This window comes from Mytilus edulis, chromosome 2 (assembly GCF_963676685.1).
Source record: "Mytilus edulis chromosome 2, xbMytEdul2.2, whole genome shotgun sequence".
NCBI lineage: Eukaryota > Metazoa > Mollusca > Bivalvia > Mytilida > Mytilidae > Mytilus > Mytilus edulis.
Genome location: NC_092345.1, coordinates 48403691 through 48429560, shown reverse-complemented (window position 1 = coordinate 48429560; position 25870 = coordinate 48403691). Strand labels below are relative to the sequence as shown.

Here is a 25870-nt window from a genome sequence, read left to right as displayed (position 1 = left end):
CAAATGCAATTTATATAGGTAACATAAAAAGATAAATGATAATGCATTCATTTACAATATTTAAAAATAGTTACATCTTAAATTTAATTTAACATATTAAGATCACGTTTTCAAGTGTTCACGGCCGACATCCGTTATTATTAAATAAGGGTGTAAAAATGAATGACAAATTCTTCACCACGTACGGCAGTCTGTAATTGCATATAAAACGTATTGCAATCACTTGTAAACCATTAAATATAAAGGTTCAAGTGCTTATATTCAATAATCAAATATTATTTCGGCAATCTGTTGATTTTTTTTTAGTCAATTCGCGGCGATTTGTGCAGCAGTATATATATGACTTTGAGCTACTTTTTTTATTTATATAATTATAAAACAGTGTTAAATAATTAAATAGGAAGAAGTTAGAATTCAAATTGAATATTTGTTTTATTTAAATAACATGATTAAGGGGACGTGGTAGACTTTCAGTTAAAAAATCGTCTTCTTTCACAGTTTTATTTTATTCTTGAAAGGGGAGCAACCCCTGATAAATAATGGGAAAGTTTCACTCGTTTTGTGTCCAAATTATTAAAATCTGAACACGACTGGACACGATCTGACAACATCTTGATGTCAGTTTGTATCCATGGTCTGTTTTGGTCTGACACGGTCTTAACGGATCTAAACAGCTCGCTAGAAGATACAGTCTTAAATATCTTGACATGCCTTAACGGGACTAATTTACCTAATGAGACTATCGATCCGAATGGAGACTTAACGAACTGACAAATCTTGACGTTTTCCTCTAGCGGTAAATCCAGTCAATTAAGATACGATCAGACCAAAATGACCGTTTCAGACTGAAATCGTGCTACTAGTGATGTTCCGGAACAAACAAATAGGACAGAAAAGCAGTAGTAAGTTGTGGTATGATTGCCAATGAGACAACTCCCCACAAGAGACCAAAATGACACAGAAATTAACAACTATAGGTCACCGTAAGCCGCCTTCAACAAAAACGATTTTGAGTTCATAAGTAGAGTGAATATTTCCCGGACATTTTTAATTTTTTAAATTATTTTCTACCGTACTATGGGGATGTATACAAGAACTCTTTAAAAATGTGTTGTGGAAACATGTTCCGCTAGTTTATTTGGTCAACACTTTTTTCTCGTTAGTACAATGTATAAAATTAAGTTGTCAATGGATGTTTATATTTCAAATAATGAACCTCAAAGTGAGATTTTGCTATTAAACGGTTATTCATGACAATGCAGACATATTAATATCATATTAAAATCACTAAATCTGACAATCTTTCAAACTTAAACCTAAAAAAGATTGACAAATTCTGCTAAAGATAGAACAATATGTTAATAGTGAATCATAATAATATATTTCCTTATAATAACTTTAAACGTATTCAAGTTTTAGTCATGTCAGCACCTAAATAAGTGGGGGAGTCCAATACTCTTTTGATAGGGGTGTGTTCTGTTGGAAAAGGGGAATATTTTAGAGGCAGATTTAGGAGGGAGGGCCCATCCCTTCCCCCTTCTGTGGGAAAATAATTGGATGGTTATTTAAAGAATTACTGTAGCATGACTGGAGTGGGCCCCCTCTTGTGAAAATTACTGGGTCCACCAATGAAATATGGGCTAAGACTCTTAGTATACAAGTAATTGGAACTTTTTTTTACCTTTTCATATATTTCTGACAGTTTCCCCTACCTATTCACATATTTTAAGCCGGAAAACGATATTTCAATCCGGAAAACGTGACATATTCTGACTGGCACGTCCAATCATTTTGAATATATAGGATGTGGACCCTGAGTTGTGAGTAGCTATTTGATGGAACTATGCCTTTGAATCGATCAATAAAAAGAGTTGTAAAATAATTCAATCTTTTAAAGAATTCATTATGTTTTTATTATTTGTAGGATAGTGAGAACACCCTCAAAAAAGGTAGCAGTGCAGGACATACATGACATACAGTATCGTACACTGCAGGGCAAATTAGAGATACAAGAGAAGCAGAAAATACAAATGGACCCAGAAAAGAAAAAAAACTGTAACTTCAAATTGAGCTGTTACAGAAGTTGGTGGGTGGCAATTCAGAACCGGTTACACTCTCCCAGGCACTTGCCTCTATGTATTAAACGTATTAAATTCATTGTTATACTGTTGATTTGTATTTCAGAAATTATTATGAGGCCAACAAATTCATTTTGTGTACACACTCCTATGTAAAAGAAAATAGTAATTACAATTTAGCCACACCTAATGCACCTCCATCATTCAAAGAATCATAAGTGATACACGAATCAAAAACTTACAAACATTTCAACCAATAACTCAAAGATCTAAGGATGTAATAGTGCAACTGTATGAACAGGAAGCTAGCTCCTAGGTTTCATTTCTTGCAAAGAATGATATATCTTTAGATCATCGCTGCAATTATTCTACCTTCCCAAATCAGGAGCCTGTAATTTTAATGGTTGTCAGTTGTTAATGTATTTCATATTTGTTGTTTTTTTGGTTTATTTATTATATAATTATGGTGATTGGTTTAACTTGTATGATAATTGTTTCAGAATTGTCCCACTGGAACCTATAACTGCCGCCATAGAGGACATTTGGTCTTGGATTAATTAATGTTTCAAGTTGCCACATCGTCTCATTGGCAATCATGATGTTGGACGTTTTTATTGACCTTGACTGGCTATACAGTCCTTGTACTGTCGGCTCTGCCTTGTGCCTTTTTTGGGCATTTTAATAAAAAAACAAATCCATATGGTAATTGATATAATAAATTGGCAATCATACCACATATTCTTATTTTTATACTGAAGTACAATTACCTGGCTACTGTTGGTTTTTTTTTATTTCATAGGCGACTAACTGGTCACCATTTAATATACCAATTTTGAAGCAGAAAATGCACACCTCCTCTCTCAACAGATTGCCAAAGTGATCATATAAAGGTTTGTTGCTCTTTTCAAATTTCCTCATTTTTTTAATGAAAGACAATGTATGAAAATACGTAAAAATAAAAACATGCAATTATAAGGCAAAAAAAGTGGTAGCAAAATGGTCCCGTATGCCTTTTCCGTCCTGTGGACCATTATAGGGTGGCATCTGAGGTTGATTGTCTATTAATTGTTCTTCTGCAACATCAGGTTCATTCCTTATGATGGCAATATTGTGCAGAATACCACAAGCAATGATGATTCTGCAATCTTTATCAAGTTTCATTCGGATCTGTAATACAATTTAAAAACAGTTATTTTAAAGTGTGACAGAAATACTATTTGTAAGTAGCATGAATTAACGTTGCTCATAAATAAGTCCTGAGTTTAAGTAAATTACGAAAACATAATAATTTGATTTAAAAAGGAACAAACTCAGGTATGAAGCTGAACAAACAGTCCAACTGAGGATGTACTGTTACATTCAATATTTTTTTTAATTTACAGTAATGACTAACTTGGGGCAGTTATTCCAACAGGACTGCTTGAAGTTGCGAACCAAAATTACCAATTTTCCAACTGGATCCCTATTCTCCGTATAATTTTAGGGTTTTTATCTGTGTGATTCTACGTATAATTTTAGGATTTTCATCTGTGTGATGAATTGTCAATCATTGTGTTTTTGTCCGTGCTTGATATATTACGTGTTTCTGATGTCAGCTTTTATCAGCCCATTAATATACAACAGATTTTTCATTTTTTTTCTTTTTTTTTTACGTTATAAATATAAGGAGATTTAGTTGATTGTCAATTTTATAACTAAAATGTATGTATCCTGCAAAGCTAGGATGAAGTGAATGTAAGCAATTATAGGCTACCATACTGCCATCATCATAGTAGGCTGTACAAGGCCCCGACAGAGAAGGGGAAAATTATGAATACCTAAACCGAAATTTAGAGAAATTGAAAAATGTCCTAATAAAAGATTTATTAGACAGCAGTCTCACAAGAAGAAAACAACATAACTTTTAAAACATAAGGGCATACACTATGTCAAATATTCATATTACTACTATGATTATTTGTAAATAATTAATTGTACCTCTGATCCTAGAATGTGAAAGCGCTTCTTCCATATTCCAAATGTCCTTTCTATTGTTGACCTTGTTGAGCAATGTCTTCTGTTAAACCTTGCTTGACCTTTACCAGCAGCTGGTTGTCTGTATGGTGTCAGCAAAAACTGTCTGCAGGGATAGCCACTCTCTCCTAACAATACACCTTGTCCAATTCCTTGATATCCATTCTCAAGATGTTGTCCTATGGCTGAGGTTCTGAAAACATGAGAATCATGTGCTGATCCTGGCCACCTAGCAGTTGGTGAATCTACCTTTAAACAAAAATATGATAATTAAAAAGGGGGAAAAGTACAATACATTGGGCATCGGAGTTATATGCTCCCTTAACATTTTTTTAAAAATGTATTGAACAATGACTGGTTTAGGGATTGGTCACTATTTCCCAACCGAAAAGAATGGAGGGAGGCGAATTATTTGGATGATTGGACACTTATTTTTTTTTTGTATTTTTTTTTTTTGGGGGGGGGGAGTTCTGTCTTCTCATAGATACATTTAGAGGTAGATCCAGAATTTCTGCAAACTACATGAGGCACAATATTTTTGACGTTTCAATGTTTATAAGCCTGACCAAATTCTACCTAAAGCAGATAAGGGTGGATGGGCAAATCTTTTAAACTATTTTGATCAATAAATTTATGTTTTAAGCATAAACTCTTAGCAGTTCACTCGATCCAGCATATTTAAAAGTGAAACGGTAAAAATAGAGACACATATATGTGTATATATGTCTGGTAAAAAGCATTTTCTACGTATCCAATAAAAAGTATGTGACAAGATTGAGTTGTCTTTCTTTTTCCATCGATTTTCAAATTAGCTGAAAACCAGTTCAACAGAAAACCAGCCATGTATATGGTCAAGGACGGTTGGAGATGTCAAGAAAAAGAACCCACACAATGCATGTTGTAAACATAAAATAGGTAGAATCACAGGCACTTGTTTCTATCCATTGGAAGACCCGCTATCAACGTACATTTACGAGAAGGTACCCAACTACTTTTTTCACCTCTCCACTTAAAACCCTTATTTCTCTGTCAATTCAGTCTCAAATTTCTTGTCCCATACACCATTTGATTCATAAAAAGTTTTTCTTTCAGATGATATGCATTGTATTTACCCTTAGAGTACCCCTTTACCACCAATACACAAGACTTGACAATAAATGTTCATGTTATCGTTTTAGTCCTCCTACAAAATACAACAACAACCGGTTTGAAGCAGTAAAATTCAATACCGCATGTGATTGGTCGGTTCATAGTTCATAGGTCAGTCACTCTCTAGATTTTACATTAATCATTTGTGACTCTTTAGACTTATCCTTTACTGTTTTATGCAAATTATCTAAAACGGAAGTTGTTGTATTTTGTAGGAGGACAAAAAACGATCACATGAAAATTTATTGATAAATCTTGTGTATTAGGGGTAAAGGGGTACTCTAAGGGTAAATACAATGCATATCATCTGAAAGAAAAACTTTTTATGAATCGAATGGTGTATGGGACAAGAAATTTGAGACTGAATTGACAGAGAAATAAGGGTTTTAAGCGGCCAGGTGAAAAAATTAGTTGGGTACCTTCTCGTAAATGTACGTTGATAGTGGGTCTTCCAATGGATAGAAACAAGTGCCTGTGAATCCGTGTCCATCGGGTACCTGTCAGATTTAATGAGAGGGGATCTGGAGCGTGGGACAAACAAGGAGACAGCCCTTTCAGTGGAACAACAGGTTATGAATGCCTTGAGGTTTTATGGAAGTGGATCACACTTGCATGTTGTTGGGGACACAATGGGATTTGACAAATCAACTGTGTCTCGGGTGATTGACCGTGTGACGGAATCATTAGAATTAGGCGAAAAAACACAATACAAGCAAACGTTGAAACTCATACAGAAAGTAGTTTGTTAATATGGAATGTAAAAAAAGTGGTTTAACTTGGTTATTTTGCCGAATAACTTTCCCTGTGTTCCAAGTGTAAACAGTCTCTGAAATTCATTGGTTTGTACAGAGTAAACCGGATAAAGTTTCGGAAACATTTTAAAGATAAAGTGCTAGCTTTGTAATCGTAAAAATCAGGTCTACACAGGACAGACAGGAACATCGGAATGAAGCCTGGAAAAGTTAACGACAGAAAGAGACCGAAAATGCTAAAATTTTGAAATCATGCAGATTTTATATTCGTGTTAATTTTCGCTTGCATTGGTATTCGGTTGTAGTATGTATTTTTTTGTGTTTTTGAGTTGGAAATAATGTACAAATACAAGTTAAGAGACCAAAGGGACTGAAAGATGATTAACAAAGTTGCCTTTGTGTGTCCCTGAGGGGCATATAGATCACAAAGGCGTCGGGGAAACCCCGAGGATTTCCACAGTCTTACCTAATTCGGGATACACGGTCAAACAGACACGGGTTAAGGAGTTTTTAGAACAAGTTTACAAGAATACATGTAAAAAAGAAGTGTTGGTATTTCTTTGTGTGGAAATATAAAATATATATGTACATTGTCGGAAAATGTAAAATGTATTTGTACCAGCTTTAGAAACACAACGAAAAGCGAGACTATATGAGCTTTCAACTGGTTTCGTAATGAATACCAATGCATTTTATATTTCCGACAATGTACATAATCTTTATTTTGTTTTTATCCTACAATTTACATCTGTCTCTTGAAACTTAATTTGTTAAAATTTAAATCATTGCCTCTTTTTTTCTCTCAAAGAAATCGACATAGTTTATAAACGCATACCGCGAAGAGGACCAACAATTTACAGTTACGCAAAAAAAAAAAAAATATCTAGAATACGTTACTGCTTTCTCATTATGAAAGTAAGGTAAAATTAAACTTATTTGTAAAAGCACAAGTACAAATAATACAAAAATGTATTTGTGTACATGTTTTTTGTACAATAGTTGCCTGATTGAAGGATAAATGGAGATACGGGATATACAATTTATAAGATAGCCACATCTAGGCATTTAAACGACATCAAAACAGTAGACATCGTAACTAATGCTTATTAGACGAGTATTTTTTTTATTTCTAATTTTTAGTTTTAGTAAACGTTGGTCCCCTAAATTGGAAAGTTTTGTTAAGTACATTTGGTAATTATCACAGTAACATTTCAGTCTCTTAGTACATATTTGTTTAAGTCTTTAAACTTTTGTACTTCTGTAGAAAATTGGCAATTGATCAACTTTCCACCAAAGACGAAATGACGGAAATGTTAGCTTGCTTACATTTCTACTACATTTTAGATCTCTAAATTACCATTGCACTATATGAACTGCATATTCAAAAATATGTATTGTCACTAAATTCCTAATAGAGCACGTATCATCATATATATTGTTTAACCCGTGTCTGTTTCACCGTCAATCCCGAACTAGGTATAGTTTATACGGCCCATTATTTAGGACTGCAGTCTTTTTCATTTGCTTCAGCTTTTGAATTATGTACATGTACATGGTGTTACTTCTAATATTAAAGGTGCGCATATCGTTCAGATTTTCTTTTTTTTTTGTTCATGACAGGTTGCTTGATTATGCATTTTGATATTTAATATTTCGTAGTTTGTTTTACTTATACAAAGAATGCATATATGATCTCAAAATTTGTTTTGTTAATAATTTTCCACGAATGACAGAATGTTGAACTTTGTGAAATTAAGCTCACAGTTTGCAAGGTTTGTCCGACATACTAAGCACACTAATCACACATTTAAAGCACGCAGAGAACACTATATTGCTAATGTCTGTATTAAGTTAAGAATACATGACAGTTATTGAACAATCTTTTGATGTTTTTGGGCTTATGATTTCGTAATTTGATAAAGGACTTTTTCGTTTTGAATTTACTTTGTTGTTTTATTCTTTAGAATGTGTATTTTATCCAGATCATTATTTCTTTATAATTTTCACCATTAACAGAATGTTTAACCTTTTTTATTTGGTGCATCAAATGAGTCTTTTATAAACAATTATTTTCAAAATTGTAGTGTATCGTCCCGAACATGTATGAAATATTTGCCACTGAACGTTAAATAACCATCAAACCGATTAATAATAATAAAAAAAAACTGTTAACTAAATCAAATTTTTGAAGTACTGTATTCATGCATGGACCACGATGGTCTAATATAATGGAGTAAAAAATTCAGTTATTCGAAAAAATCTCACGTGAAATTTTTCATGTTATTTTCACGTGAACTTTATAAAAATATAAAGGTATTTTCTATTGTAGAAGACGAAATGAAAGTATTTCAGTAGAATTTTATATTGCATTACAGAAATTTAAGAAACCCGACAGGGGGAATGCAAATGAAATAAACAACATTCAGATCCCGACAATATTTTGTTTTCAATAACGTTACATATTCTGTATAACGTCACACGTTTTTGGTTAAATTCTAGGCGTATCGATCAACTTTAAAGACATTTATCTCAAAAACAGGGATTGTGACATACGAGTTTCTATACGTGTATGGATTCAGAATGCAATGCTGGATAGTATGTAGGTTTTTTTTTTCGTATATAAGAACATAGCCATCTTTTGGAAAATCTAAAAATATAAGCCGAAATAAAGGCATTTCCCCTATATACTTAACTAAATTTGTTAGCAAAATTGACGTTTTCCTATGAAAATTACAAGGAAAACAAAGATGGGGACCCCCATTTTTTATTACATATTCCGGAAATCGTGAGATATGCCATTCGGTATAGTGTTACCCTAATTAATTACATGTGCGTTTGAATGTTTCAGATGACTGCAGGGTGCGAGTAACATGGATTTGAGGCATGTTAAAGTCAACATAGAATAATGGCAATGTTGAGGATTCATTGCATTATGTTATATAAGTATTTGATTTAGAACATTTAGCAAGGAGCTAATGAATATTTAATTTTGAGGCGTGACGATAGGTGACTTTTCCAATGTGTTACATCATCGTATATTTGATTTAATATTTGATAGTAGTCAAAGCCAATAGTGCTGCTTTATAATTATTCAATCATGTATATAAATATTATGTCTAAGCTCAGTTGTTCAAATAAATTGTTACTGGTATGCGGCTGACATCATTGCAACAACCGGGTTTGATTGTACATTGGCATATTCCATATTCTTAATTTGTAATCGGCCAATTCTTGAAACGATCTGAGTACAAAATACCTCTGTGCTTTGATTATTTAATCCCAAATTACGTATAATATGAAATATGCAAATCCTAACTATGTGTTTCTGACTGCATATTTGACTCCATTATATGCCAAGAATTCACATTACATAATGGTGTTTGACTATTTTATCGTTTTCTAATCTACTTATGTTAATTTAGAGCAGTGTTATCAAATCATTGTTATGTTCTAAATTGTGTACATTTTGAACATTTTGTAATACTTTCTATTTTGACAATTTAAATCATTATTTGACTCAGAATAACATGTCTTTTATATTTTTCGATACCCTGAAAGGACCTCTCAGGTATAGATACTAAGCTTAAAGTGGTTTTATATGTCAATTACATTATAATGTTTCTTATTTAGTATCGAGAGAGAAAGAAGATCGATACATTTAATTTGTAATCAATAAATTTCCTTGCTTTTTAAAGTATGTGTCCTTCCAATCTTGACTACTTTAAAAATGTTCCCCTTTACATAGATCATTTTTACGAGTCTTACGGATCCTTACGATGTGTCTACTCAACGACATATTTAAAAGCTGTTACAAATTTAATGAACTTTTCCCGTCTTTTACAGATAATCACGAGATATAACGACGTTTTCAAGGCAAATTTTCATAACTTGTTACGAGTTGTCATTATAAGTGATAACTGCGAGCTCCTAACGAGCTGTGAAGTGTTATTACGAACAGTTACGAGTAATTACGATCCCTTACTTCTGAGTGAGTTATCATTGATGTATTAACTTTTAACAAAACTTTGAATTTTTGAAAATACTAAGGTTTTTCTACCTCATGAATAGATTTACCTTCGCTGTGTTTGGCAAAACGTTTAGGAATTTTTGGGCCTCAATGCTCTTCAACTTTATTTGGCCTTTTTAACATTTTTTTTATGCCAGCGTCACTGATGAGTGTTTTTTTGTAGACGAAACGCGCGTTAGGCGTAAATATAAATTTCAATCCTGGTATCTATGATGAGTTTATTTACGATTAAAAAAAAATAAAAAATACAAATCCTGCAAATGTCAATGTATCACCATCATACGACAACTGGCAACAAGAGAAGCAACATGGTATTAATGACGGAACAATAAATCCATGGACAATTATTAGAAGATTTTTTACTTGATTGATGTATTGCAAGTCGCGACAATTTGTTTAATAAAACTGGCTATCCACATAGAACAATTTGTGTATATGAAGGGGCATAATACATGGATTTTTTTTATGAGTACATACGGATCGCCAAAATTAACTCGTTGTTAATTGTCAACATCCATAAATAAATTGTCACATCTCGCAGATACTCTTAAAGACGTGTAGCCAAAGTAGAATAAACAAACACAAAGTAATACGCACGGAATACGTTTTTAAAGAAGTCCGAATTCGATGTTAGAATAGGTAAAAGAAAAAAATAAGCAAAATGATAATGATCAACAAGATTAATAAATGACTCCTGTTATTGAAATGCCAGTTCAGACCTTAATTATACTAATTGAAAGATTATGTATTTATCATCAATCACTATCCCTTCCGTCAGAGATTTAGTATCATATCATAAAAACGAGAAAGACTCAACTCGTATCCTGACAACGGCTGAGTTTAGAATAAATGTGTGTATTGCCGATGCAAAATACCAACACGTGAATCGATGTTATTTTCAACAATTGCCATCTTTAATGACATAAGAACAGTATGGTAACAATATTCCTTTTGATCAGTAGATTTCCAAGGTACCATGGATTATAATTTAATACGCCAGACCCGCGTTTCGTCTACATACGACTCATCAGTGACGCTCAGATCAAAATAGTTATTAAGCCAAACAAGTACAAAATTGAAGAGCATTGAGGAATTCCAAAAACTAGTGCCAAATACGTCAAGTCTTTAAATTTGAAGGTAACTGACCTAATTCCTTGTCTTTTTAGTGAACATTATTATACAAGATTGGATATAAAATAAATACCTGAACTTACACAGTGTCTACAAGTTGATTTATATTTACGAATAATGTCCTTGTACCTATGATAAAATCGAGTGTTAAATTATGATGTTGAACAATTTTGACGTTCTGTAAGTTACAAATGTTCATTAAGGACATTTTTCACATATAAATTATATGTTGTACTTAGTATAAATTTTTGCAGTAGTAGTATATTTGTTTGACAATGTGACCTTGATAAGGTTGTGTGTTCATTATGCTTCACATTTGTTACTTGAATTTGAATCAAAAAGCTAAATCAGCAGGTATGATGTTTAATTAATCGATTGTTATGGACTGAATGAGGAGGACATAAATAACTTCAAAAGTACTTATTCGACTATTGATAATGTAAGATATTAAACAGATATAAAGATATGCAATAAACACCAAATTATCCAAATAGATTTTTTTTTATGAAGAACGAACTTGAACATTGTTTTCGTCGCTTTGCTGCTGTCTCATTGACATTTATCAAACATAAATCTCCTTTACTTGACATTTATCTATATATTTTCTCGCTGTATATAAGCATAGGACCAGTCATTCAACTCAACACATTTAACAACTTCATTTTAAATATATGTTGTATATCCTGATGTCTTTTCCTCGGATTTTAAAATATAAATGCTAGCAAAATTTTCACCATTTTTTCAGAATTTGTTTTTTAAAACATTAATTTTTATTACATTGTAAGACCAAAATATATATTACATTCAACGTTTTCAAAGGTTTTATAAACGACACTATTTTAGCGTTATAAACCCAGGTTTAATCCACCATTTTCTACATTTGAAAATGCCTGTACCAAGTCAGGAATATGACAGTTCTTGTCCATTCGTTTTTGATGTGTTTTGTCATTTGATTTTGCCATTTGATTATGGACTTTCTGATAAGATTTTCCTCTGAGTTCAGTATTTTTGTGATTTTACTTTTTATTGACCTGGATTAATGGCTTAATAAATTATGTCATGTGACCTTAGTTTCAATCATTATAGAGCATCATTTGTCGTTTACTCGTTAAATATTAAAGTGTGTTTAATAAGCATTAGAATTAATTAAAAAGTGCATATCATGTTGAGACATTACTTGTTACACCAAACGTTTTTTTTTAAACACAAAAAAATAAAAAAAATATAATAGCAGTAATCATAAAATTACACTTTTGTTTCATTAACTTAAACAGTTGAATATAACTATAATTCAAAAATACAATATGCTGGAATTCACATGATACGGTCAATTTGCACATGTAACTGCAAAAAATGAATAAACTAGTGTTTTTGAATGCATAGAATGCATGCGTTTCTTCAATAATGAGCCCAAGTTGTATTTCATCGGTATAGCTTCCAATACAGAAAGTGAAAGATCTGCGAAAAGGGAAATGTGCCACAAAGCCACTAATAAATCTGAACAGTCCCTATTAATAATTGCTGTAAATACTCAACTATTACTGATTGGGATAATTCGTTTGTTTAGCACTAAATGGAAGGATTCTTATCTTTAAAAAATAAAAATAAAATGTGTCAAGCCATATACCTGAATTTCTAACTTTGACCCAAATAAAAGTAAACCCGGCTTGAAAAGAGATTTCCCACAAAAATAGTAGTATTTTCTGTTTAAAAATGTGACCTTGATAAAGTCGTGTGTTCATTATACTTCACATTTGTTACTTGATTTTGAATCTAAAAGCTAAATCAGCCAAAAAAATGTTTAACTGATCGGTTGACTGAAGGAGGAGGGCATAACTAACTTCAGAATCCCTTATCCGTCTATTGATATTGTAAAATATTAAAAAGATATACAGATATGTAATAAACACAAAATTCTCAAAATAGAAAAAAACATTTTACGAAGAACGTACTTGGACTTTTTTTCCGTCGCTTTGCTGCTGTCTCATTGACATTTATCAAACTTAAATCTTCTTTTTTTATATTGATCAATATATTTATACACGTATAAAAGTATAGGACCATCAATTCAACTCAAGACTTTTTAACACTTTCATTTTACATATATGTTGTATTTCCTTACCGCCCCTCGGGAATTTTAAGATATAAACGCTGGCACAAATTTCACCATAATTTAGGAGTTTTTTTTAAACACTAATGTTTATTTCATTGTAAGACTGAAATAAATTGCATTCTATACTTTTTAAGCGACATTATTTTATTGACCTGATTTTTGGTTTAATAAATTACGCCAAGTGACCTTACTTTCAATCATTATAGATTATCATTTGCAGTTTACTCGTTAAATATTTAGGTTTGTTAAATAAGCATTAGAATTAATTAAAAAGTGCATATCATGTTTAAGGACATTACTTGTTACACCAATCTTTTTTTTAAACAGAATAAAAAAACTATAATTATAGCAGTAATCATAAAACTGCACTTTTGTTTGTTTCATTGACTTAAAAAGTTGTATATAACTATAATTCAAAAAAACAATATGCCCGGAAAATAGTAGTAGTTAATTTGCATGACTTTAGATAACCCTGCTAAGATGAAGCCGGAAAGTCAGACTTATAGTGCTGTAAGTTGATGTTTGAGTATAAAGTATGACTTTTTAAAAACTATTAACGAATAACTGTATATTTACAAATAAAATTCATAACACATGGACATATTTATTTCCCAGAATATTTCATCAATTTGATATACGAACGAATGTTGCTGTAAATATTATAAAGAAAATATTGAGACGGGAATGCAACCATTGCTTCAAAACAGAAAAAATAAAGTACTGATATCAAACCTTACTTTCGTGTCCTGGTTCCTGTAGCAAGTTCAGATAATATAAGTATTGTCGCATTTACTGTAACAAAAACTACAGTTTCCAGGTATAGAAATACATTTACAATGTGTTACATAATTGTTAAAAACTTGCTTGAAGAAAAACATCTGTGCGGAAGTGAAATTGCAGATGAAATTAACCATTTAAATTTTTTAATATTTGTTTCGTTAAATCGTTAATTTCTTTTGTCGTGTCCTTTAAGATGAAATAAAGGCTAAATTTTCTTGAAACTCTAATACTATAGTTATCAAAGGTACCAGGCTTAAATTTGAAAACGCCAGACACGCGTTTCGTCTACATAAGACTCATCAGTGACGCTCAAATCAAAAATAGTTAGAGTCATTGAACAGCATTTATGACACAAAATTTCAAAAAAGTTGTGCCAAACACGGCTAAGGTTATCCCTGCCTTGGATAAAAATCCTTGGTATTTCGAATAATTCATACTTTAGCAAACAGTAAATTTATAAAAATGACCATATAATTGACATTCATGTCAACACCGCAGTGCTGACTACTTGGCTGGTGATACCCTCGGGGACGAAACGTCCACCAGCAGTGGTATCGGCCATGTCAAATATTTCATTTCTTTAAACTTCACCTACTTACTGCTTGTAAGTAATACCAAAAGGAAATAGATAATGCAGATGTGAGCGTCTGAATTAATGTAAGTTGTCCATTTAAACATATTTTGGCTATTTAAAGCAAGCAAACAGTAAATCAGTTGAGAAATTACCCGTTTGCGACCTTATCTTGATTTAAAACAGCCTTTGGCTTAATACGGTTCAGCAAGAATTGTAATTACACTATATTATTAGATCATAAATATTATATTACGCATAGTACACACATACTTTTTCTGACACCTTTTTGACCCAAAAACCAGAAGTATAAATCAAGACCTGTAAAACTTTTGTACTAACCGGCATTTTTTTTTCATATTTGACCTATATAAATGACCAGTTTTCAGATTGAATAATATTAAATAGACAATTCATAATAGATTTTTAGTTATTGGTTAGTCATAAAACATGCGAAAATAGTGAAATTAACTACTTTTGGAGTCCAACAAATTTTTGAATGATTTAGATAAAAAATAAGCTTTTGTTTGTTTCTTTGAATATGTGAACAGTTTACAGTTACCAACTCTTTACATTAAACTTCAACACAATCTTATTAAACAAAAGATTACCTATTTAAATGGTCGTTTGAAAATCCGATTGCAAATATATAATTTTCTGCAACTAATTTAAAGGGGCGAAGGATACAAGACGGGCATTCAAACTCGTAGATCGAATGATTTAATCCCGCCATATTCTGGATATATGTGCGTGTTCCAAGTCAGGAGCCTGTTATTCAGTGGTTGTCGTTTGTTGATGTGGTACTTATTTGTTTTCATTGATTTTTTGTACATAAATTATGCCGTTAGTTTTCTCGCTTACATTGTTTTACATTTGTCATTTCGGGTCCTTTTAAAGCTGACTATATGGTATGGCCTTTGCTAATTTTTTAAAAGCCGTTCGGTAACATATAATTGTTAATTTCTGTGTCATTTTGGTCTTTTGTAAAGAGTTGTCTCATTGGCAATCATACCACATCTTTTTTTTATATTGACAACGCCATGGCGAAAAAAGAAAAAGACGAACAAAAAAATAAAAGTACGCAAGACACAACTGAGAAAACTCTAGATTAAGCAACACGAACCCCACCAAAACTTGGGAAGATCTCATGTGCTCCGGAAGGATAATCGGATCCTGCTAAACATATTGCTCATGTTATAACAAAGCCGGTAAATAATCTAATTCGGTAGGTCATGGTCATGAAAAAGGAACGAGATTGTAATTACGACAAAAGGAACATATCCAATATACTAGTATATCATTTGTTAAACAGATATTATGTGTCGGTCAATCAACTCGTGATGGCGTCTGTAAAATTTACGAAGGGATGATTTCAACTTCACCATTTGGAATTCTTGGTTTAATAACAAATATGTTCTCAATCAACAAATCAAGCTTTTTTTCTCTAACGAAAAGGTAATTATGCTAGATATATTTACTTGAGGTATGATAAAATGATTGAAGCTCTTAATTTTTCCATATCAACATTTATACTAGTATACGTGTCGGAAATAAAGTTTATCGAAAGGTTGTAGGCATTCCTGTAGGCTCAAATTGCGTCCCTTTTATTTCGTTTTGAATTTTCCTCGGAGGTTGGTATTTTGTTGTTATTTTAATTTTTGATAGCAAACTTGTTCTTAGATATAAGAACATGTGGTATGAGTGCAACCCTCCATCCAATTCACATTTTGTAAAAGTAAACCATTATAGGTCAAAGCCAAAATTCGTAAAGGCCCGTCAAAATTATATTTACATTGAACTTGATACATTTAACTTACCGTTATCTTCATGATACGTTTTCATTACATAATCAATTATTTTCTAAATGTACTGTCAAAATTTTGCCAAAATGAACTTATTTCATCGATAATAAAAAGTAAAATCACAAAAATACTGAACTTAGAGGAAGATCAATTGGGAAAGTTCAATAAACGGTAAATAACTGTCCTTTCTAAATTTAGATATTTCACTTGTACACAGGAAACTAAACACAAACATTTACCACAAAAAAGACGATTTATCGTTCCCAATTTTTAATTTTCCTGTTTCGGACGGGGATGTTCCTTTGTCACCATCTTACGTTGTTTATATACCACAGAAAGTTGATGAATCGGGATTATGTCTTACAACGTGTAGTCCGTTTTTTCTAAAACAGTTCACCTGGATATACCTTGTTGATAAATATTCCATATCAACTTCACAAATAATGCATGATGGTATTGAAGTAAAGATTCTAGATACTAACGACGTTTTTTTTTTATCATTGTAATTACAAGTTATACTGTTCTTCCTTTTTGCCCTGGTATATTTTCACGTGTACTGTTAAGTCCATTTTTCGCGTGACGCGGTATTTTGACATCCAGCTATTGTGTTATAATTGTGCCATGGTAATTTTTCTAATATTCTTGCCTTTTATTATTACTTATGTGCTTTATCTATAAAATGTCTCAATAACATTTTTTTTTACATGTCTACATATTGTATCTGTTTGTCCTGTTCATACGTTGACGTTAATGTAATAGAATTATAGGCAGCTAACATACAAGTGAGAGGTTAAGCAAGCTACAGAATAAAACCATGTTTAATATACCATTTGCTATTTAAGGCAATGCCCGTACCAAGTCAGGAATATTACAATTGTTTTTCATTGTTTGATGTGTTTAAGGGTTATGCTTTTGCCATTTGTTAAAGAAATATTGGTATTTTTTTGCTATTTTATCGAATCTATTGAACAAACTACCAGGGTAAATTAAAAAAAAATGGATCTATTTACATACGCTTGGCCTACTAAACAAACTAAAGAAAAGACATATTCAATTAATTAAATATCTTGGAAGCCGGTAACTCTTTAAACACATGTTAGACAGTCTTGAAAATTCCATAACTAGCATTTTGACATAAACGAAATAACGAAACCGACAATAGAGTTATAGACACATACTAAAGGATAACTAAAACACTAGCTTTAATTTCCAAACAGTGCATTTACTGTCACGAGCTACACAACTTTAAATTGTATGAAAGTAACTGAATATACAGACCGGATGTCAATAGTTAATAGTTATCAAAGGTACCAGGATTATAGTTTATTACGCCAGACGCGCGTTTCGTCTGCATAAGACTCATCAGTGACGCTCGGATCAAAAAAGTTATAAAGCAAAAATAGTACAAAGTTGAAGAGCATTGAGGACAACAAATTCCAAAAAGTTGTGCCAAATACGACTGAGGTAATCTATGCCTGGGATAAGATAATCCTTAGTCCGAAGTTCTGACTACTGGGCTGGTGCTACCCTCGGTGATGAAACGTCTACCATCAGTGGCATTGACCCCGTGGTGTAAATAGTTATCAAAGGTACCAGGATTATAATTTATTACGTCAAAAGCGTCAACTGCTTTAACAAGTCTTGACTTGGTTTGTAGTAAATCATACAATATACGCAGATAATGTCTGATCTGTTACAACAATAAAGTACTAAAATAGATACACAAGGTAGTGTGAACGTTATAAACATTCAACAAACGCTAAGGAATTGGACACAATTGTTCAAGCAACCACAAATATTTTGCTCAAAACCATAATTAATCCTGTAAGCTCAAGACGATATCGGGTATATACCAACATTTTTTATGATGAGGGGCAGAGTTAGTTTATCACAGAAGAGCTAGCCATTAAATTAAAATCAACAACAAGTGGCACTGAGAGTGTAAATTAATTAGTGTTTGGGGATAGCTCAGAAAGTACAAGAATTAGAATCTTGAAAACTGCTACTGCCACTGCTTATTTGAAAATAGATCAGACGAAGGACAATTGACGATCAGTGTATTGATTGTACAAGAAATCCACATCGCTCAAATCTTACGTCCGTAAAGCTGCAAAAAAACCCAACCACTTAATCAGCACGACAACTTTTAAGTGTTAGTCCATCGCAAAACAGAAATTAAATGACTAAACAAAGAAAAGCATTTATTACAGAAATACGGAGCAATTAAAATTATCAAATACAAAAAAAAGATAATATTTAGAGAAGATAATGGAAGAAACAGCGACGAATAAGGGACTGCACTACTTTCACATATATTGTAATTTATTTATGAATACAGGAATCAATTTACGCACTTGGGCATCGAATACGAAGACCTTTTCAAAAAGATCGTGCAATGTCAGAAAAGGGACATGATGTAGGCAAACTTTTCCAAGCATTAGTACTTGATGAAATACAGACATGGAATCACTCACAGAAATATGTTGAAATGGAGGTATTCTCAGACAATCATCAATGATGTACGATTATATATAAGCGTTTTCACAGATCACAATTATGAGAGACAATCCGATGACACTGAGTTGGTTGATGCATACGAAACAGATACAATTTTTTAAAGAATGTAACGGAAATAAATCAGGTTACTCATTGATATCCTATTGTCCGATATATTCAAAATAACGCAGTCTTACTTTCAAAATACCTTACAGCTGTGAAGTTTCAAAATTGTAATATATGTATCGGAAGTCCCTGGTTGTTTATGCCACAGAATGGTTTCAAGGAAAGAAGACTATAAAGTTCTCATTATTATAGATGACTTATCAGCAAAGGCAAACGATCGAACAACAACTAATACAGAATGGATAAGTAAAATCACAGACATAGAAACTTTGACGTGTAACAGCGTTTGCATAGAGATTAAATCGTGAAAGAACGTAGTACATATTTTAATGTAGACTCGAATCAGATAGAATCCGTAGCCTTGATACAAGATTAAGAAATTGCAGTTGCTCGGATGTATTTTAAAGTTCATAAAAAACACATCAAAACATACTCGTGTAAAGCAGTTAGTTGTATCCGGTTGAAAATAAATAAATACATCGTGGTGGATGGTTCTACAACACACATTTTGCTGCGTGAGAGAATTTCCATAAATTATTGCCGAACAATGCCCACGATAAGGTAAACTATTAAATCTGGATTAGAAATTAAACTCACTTCTTTACGCATGTTTAACTAGATTACATTTATCCGACAATTTGTCACAAAATTAATATATTAAATGTCATTCGGTTAAAAGGCGTCCATATGCTACTCTGTATTACCCAACGCCTCTACCAGCAGACAGGCTAAACGATTCACCTCCATTGCCAGTAACCGGCGTTAGTTTTACTTTATGCATTATACGTACAAAGCACAAATGGAATAGAAGGAAAAGCATACATTTGCCTTTTACTAGTGCGATAGGTAGGACCGTGTACCTAGAAATTGTACAAGACCTTTCAGAAGAAACATTTATGTAAGTGTTTTGTAGATTTGCCACAAATATAGGATATAACAGTAAATAGGCCACAAGTCATGCACTAAGAATACACGACATCTATTTTGTTTTTTATAAACAAGGACAGACAACATCAACCAACAAATGGTCAAAGTGAATGCACTTTATACAGGTTCAAAATGTGGTTTGGTTAATTAATATGATAAATAGGTCTACTATATATGTGACGTACATGCATTTAAAGACATGGATCATCTATCTTTAGTGTATATCCTTGATCTCATTATCATTAACAAGATTAAGTTTTCTGAATTATGTCTAGTACTTTATATAAAATGTCAACAACATGTGGTGCATTCTAGATATATTTTATCTGTATATAGTCATGCCTGCAGGATTTCCCGTCGGTAATCCTAGTTAACATAAACCTCAAGATATCTACAATGACAAAAATGCTTCATAGAACAAAACAAATTTAAACCAAAGTAAAAAAATATATAAAAACTTCTGACAAGGTTCCTGACTATGGATGTTTTGTGGGGTTGAAATATATTCCTTGTACAACTGAACCCCCGTTTTGTTTAATGTCACTAGTAGAGTAACCACAGCTAAGGTGTAATATAAATTAAATCTGGCAGAGATAACTAGAAAATACTATTAAAATTGCCTCTCAATCTCTGTACAATACTGGTACATGTATGAACACATCTAGACAAGCAAGGGACACTTCAAGATATATGACATACTACTCGACAAGAGGTAAAAAATGTAAGAAAAGAAATGAGAACGTGTATCGAGTTATGACACAAATAATGCCATGGGTCAGATTTTGACGAAATTCCCCTATATTATTACCGAATAATGCCCACGATAAACTATTTATTCTTGATTATAAAATATACTAACTTCTTAACGCCAGTTTTTCCACAAAATTAACGTATTAAATGTCGCTCGCTTACAGGGCGTCCATATGCTGCCCTGGACCAATGCCTCTACCAGCAGACAGGCTAAACGATTCACCTCTATTGCCAGTTACCGGCGTTAACTTTACTTAATGCATTACACGTAAAACCCAAAACTGAAATAGCAGGAGAAACATACATTTCTTATTAACAAGTGCGATAAGTATGGCCGTGCACCTTGAAATTGTACAAAACCTTTCAGAAGAGACAGATATGTAATTGTTTTGTAGATTTGCCACAAATATTAGACAGAACAAACAAAAGACATCATGCACTAACAACACACGACACCTCTAACATCATTGATAAATTAAATAGGACATACAACAACAACCAACCAATGGTCAAAATGAAAACACTTTATACAGGTATAAAATGTCGTTTGGAAACCTAATAGGATAAATAGGTCTACTGTATTTGACGTACATGCATTTAGTGACATGCCTCATCTATCTTTAGTGTATATCCTTGATCTCATTATCACTAACACGTTTAAGGTTTCTGAATTATGTCTGGTACTTTAAATAAAATGTCAACAACATGTGGTGCATTCTAGAATTTTACTTGTATTTTGTCATGCCCGAATGATTTCCCGTCAGTAAACCTAATTAAAAAAACCTCCAGATATCTGCAATAACAAAAATGCATCATAGAACAAAACAAATATAATCAATAAAAAAATATAAAAAAAAACTTCTGACAAGGTTCCTGACTATGGATGTATTGTGGGTTTTTTTTGTACAGCTGAACCCTCTTTTTTTTAATGTCACTAAGTAGAGTAACCTTTGTTGATCGAGAACACAGCTACGGTGTAATATAAATTAAATCTGGCAGAGATAACTAGCAAATACTATTAAAATTGACTCTCAATCTCTGTACAATACTGGTACATGTATATTAACACATCTGGACAAGCATGGGACACTTCAAGATATATGATATATAATTTGACAGTAAGTATCGTACGAATAATTTTTTTTTTTTAACTCGGATTGGTTACAAAATAAAGAAAAAAAGATGAATAAAATACAAAAATACAAAAGCTAAGTATTGCAGAGCCCGTATTTACAGTATGTGAAAACATTTAACGACGTCCTCACATCACGAGTAACATACTTTGTGAAAATGTAAGAAAAGAAATGAGAACGTGTATCGAGTCATGACGCAAAAAAGCCCATGTGTCAGATTTTAGCTAAATTCTATGCTAGACGTTGACCACATGTCATTTCTTCATTGAAGAACACAGCTGAATAACGAATAATAATGAATCCACAGTATATGGGACAATTTTGTTAAAAGGAAATTACGTATCAAGCGGGTTAGTAGTTGAAATGAACTGCAAATCAATGTAAAGTTAAAGAAACTCTGATATTGAAGAGGGACGAAAGATACCAGAGGGACAGTCAAATTCATAGATCGGAAATAAATCACAACACCTTGGCTAAACAAAGAAAAAAGACGTCGTGTTGCTCATGTCGCATGTAATTCAAACCAATAAAGATGAAGTTAGGTATGTTTCCAAGATATCAAATGGAAACCATTTCACACCGATTATATAAATTTGGATGACTTTGCCTCAACAATACAATATTTTCAGAACTGATTTTTGACTATCTTATGGCTATGACATTGAAAGCCTGATTGTATTATCTTGAGAAGAAATTAAGGGGCCAAATAAAAACTATCGGTCTAGGAAAAAGTAACAAACTATGGCAAAAAATCGACAGAATGATAAACAAGAGTCGACAAAACATATAGATTTCGAAACTCGAACCTTGTAAAATTAATTGCAGACGACATTATGTGTCCAGAAAGGCTACCAGTTTCTGCTCTAATACTGACACGCATCGTTTTTAATTTATACAACAGAACAATAATCTATTTTATATGTAAACATTTAATGACTGCATTTGATACAATGCAAATAGTATATGTGTATAAATTATATCAGTCGATTGATAACATTTGTTTTTGTATTTTCATTTGTGAAAGATTTATAAATATAAAAAATTGACACTAAGTCAAATCTATGTCAGAATATATACATGACATATAATAGTCTAGAGTAATAAGCAATATTAAACAGTGTTCCGTATATTGTTTTAAAGCAGGCAAGTTCTATATGCATTTTGCTCTTTTATTTTTTCCCTAAATGTCTGTTATCTTGTTTGTCAGATATCTTCTTTTTATGGTTTCTTAACAAATGCCATATTGTTGTGTTTTCTATTCGTATAAACAAGGTTAGAGTACTTCCACAAATAACGCATACACCAAGTATCCAAAACCACATACTTGGATTAATGTCTACTAACTGAACCCATATCGTATTCCATAAAATGGCACCAGTGTTGCCTCCAGCACCAACCAGACCAGCAATTACCCCTACTCGTTGCTTGTTAACATAGGGAACGAGAGAATATGTTGTCCCTTCGGAAGCTTGTACAAGCACACTGCAGATGGTTAATGTAGCAATTGCCGACGGAATTGATGTCATCTGACTAAAAATGATCAGCATCACTCCCTCTCCCGCTAAACATAATTGGTGTGCTATTAGACGACCCGGAAGTTTAATCTTTTTAAATAATGCATCTGATAAACTTCCTCCTAAAGCACGGGCGAAGAGGTTCATAAGTCCAAATAATGATGCAATCAAACTTGCTGTATTTTGATTTAAAACACTGCAATGAAAGTCATTTCTAACAAATGTGTTGATATGACTTGCATTTCTGACTGCATTACTAATTCCACTGCTGATTTCATATTCAGTTGTGGTTTCATTGCATCCTTCAATTTTAAATTTATATAGAAGATACAAGTTTAAAACTGTGTTCGTCGCAATTTCCACCCCAAAACACATTCCATACTGTACAAATAAAATAAAAACTGTAAACACTGTCCATCCCGTGCTCTGGCGACTGTCTTTGAAATCGACAATCTGTGCATCCTCTTGCTGTAAATATTCATCTGAAAATATAGCGTTTATAAATATATTTTTATTAGGTAGATCTCTTGCCAAATAAATAAGGTAAACAAACACCAGCCAGAAACATGTAGTTCAGAGGTCGTCGTTGGATAACCATGTCTGTTTAAATGTTTTTTTTTATAAATTGTTTTGTTATAGAAGAAGCTGTTGGTTTTCTTTTTAAACAAATATGTTTCTCATTTTTTTGCCAAGTATATGGTGTTTGTTTGATTCAATGCTTATATCCATTTCATTTGAACACTGTTAGACTGTTAGTTTAATCAACCATTTTATACATAAAAAAAAATGCATGTACCAATTCAGGGATATGACAGTTGATATCCATTCGTTTGATATGTTGAGCTTTTGGTTTTGCTTTTTGATAACGGACTTTTAGTTTTTGAATTTTCATCCGAGTTCGGTATTTTGTTATTTTACTTTTTTCTTATGTGCACTCATACCATATTCCCTTTATTTTTTATATATTTGATAGCATCCTTTTCTTATGTTTCTTTGTCAGAATTTAGTTTGATTTTTTTTTTCAATTACCTATTTGACTAGTTATAACCCATTTTTAACACAAGTTATGATAATACACCCAAGGTTTTACATTGTAGAAAATCCTTACCTGTATTTTGAAAAGATTATCTGATTTGCTAATGTAGAAAAAAGAGGGACGAAAGATACCAAAGGGACAGTCAAACTCATAAATCTAAAACAAACTGACAAGGCCATGGCTAAAAATGAAAAAGACAAACAGAAAAACAATAGTACACATGACACAACATAGAAAACTAAAGAATAAACAACACAAACCCCACAAAAAACTAGGGGTGATCTCAGGTGCTCCGGAAGGGTAAGCAGATCCTGATACTGTTTCAAAATTCAACTAAAAAAACTAAACATAATATGATTTGATATTGATTGTTTAGTCTTCCATATGAGGTTAAGATCAACATTCATTTTCTAGTAATATTATGAATTTAGAGTATTTAACCACACGTTATTTACTCCATTTAATGCAATCTTTTTCATTCCACTTCTACTTTATAACAATTGTACAGTGTCAAAATTAATCAAATATAATTTGCCTATAACAAAGAGATAAACCCCATAATAAAAAATACCATGCTTTTTTTATATTTACCTTCTCCAACAACAACAGTATCCAGTTTTGATTTTTCGGGCAATATCCTTTTTCTCCATGGACCCTGTGGGCAGTCATCCGAGGTAAACAAAATTGTAATACCTGAAACAGATTATAAGGAGATGAACATATTTCAGGACCAATTGTAGCTTCCATTAAGACACGTTACCGCTGCTGTTGAAAAGTTTACGAGGATATCATTAGCACAGTAGTATAGACTTTTATACTGACATGAGTTATAGTATTCATTTTTCATAAATGGTCCTTTACGAAATTAGAAATAATTAAGAAAATAAGGTTCCGAATCCATCAGGCCAGGTTGACCATAGGAGGATTTGGCTATTCTTTTATTTTTGTATTTTTTATTAATCTTTTTGGTGTTCATACTACAGTGCATAAATACATTTTTACAATACATAAGTGAATGACATGATATTTATGGCATTGTTATACTATTGATATTTTACGAATAAGACATAGTAAAAATTTACAAGTAAATGATGTGAATACTCAGTATATGATACATCTAAAAGATACTTTGGAATACATTAAATATGTATGATCATATCAAAAACAAATTTAATTAAAAAACTTCCATAAATCCCCCATAGTATAGTACATTTAAAAGCTAGTAAATAAATATTGTTCCACTTTTCGTCACTAATTTCTATATTAAAACTTTCTTCCCGCCTTTGTTGTGAAATAGGACAAACACTTCCCCGACCGATAAAAAGTGAATGTACATCTTTAGCGAATAATTTACTGATTGGCATTTTTTTATTCTCATGCTCAAAATCAAATCCAAATGAGTTGCTGTTAGGTGACATGTGTTGTTGTAATAACAAATTTTTCCAGTCAAGTGGTATAGCAAGTTTACTAAT

The 25870-nt window shown here is 32.2% G+C and overlaps 1 protein-coding gene and 1 long non-coding RNA gene across 2 annotated transcripts; both read right to left on the bottom strand.

Annotated features, from left to right (window-relative positions):
- Nucleotides 1-2979: 2979 nt before the first annotated feature.
- LOC139510885 (putative nuclease HARBI1) lies at nt 2980-4988 on the bottom strand. Its single transcript, XM_071297429.1, has 3 exons — nt 4980-4988; nt 4056-4340; nt 2980-3245 (listed from the first exon to the last, which is right to left on the bottom strand). Exons 1-3 carry the CDS (start codon nt 4986-4988, stop codon nt 3048-3050), a joined length of 492 nt encoding a protein of 163 aa, XP_071153530.1. The 3' UTR covers nt 2980-3047.
- A 17773-nt stretch (nt 4989-22761) lies between these two features.
- Nucleotides 22762-25194, bottom strand: LOC139510585 (uncharacterized). The gene is made up of 2 exons (XR_011661920.1): nt 24990-25194; nt 22762-23844 (listed from the first exon to the last, which is right to left on the bottom strand). It is a non-coding gene; the product is annotated as an uncharacterized lncRNA (long non-coding RNA).
- Between the last annotated feature and the right edge of the window lie 676 nt (nt 25195-25870).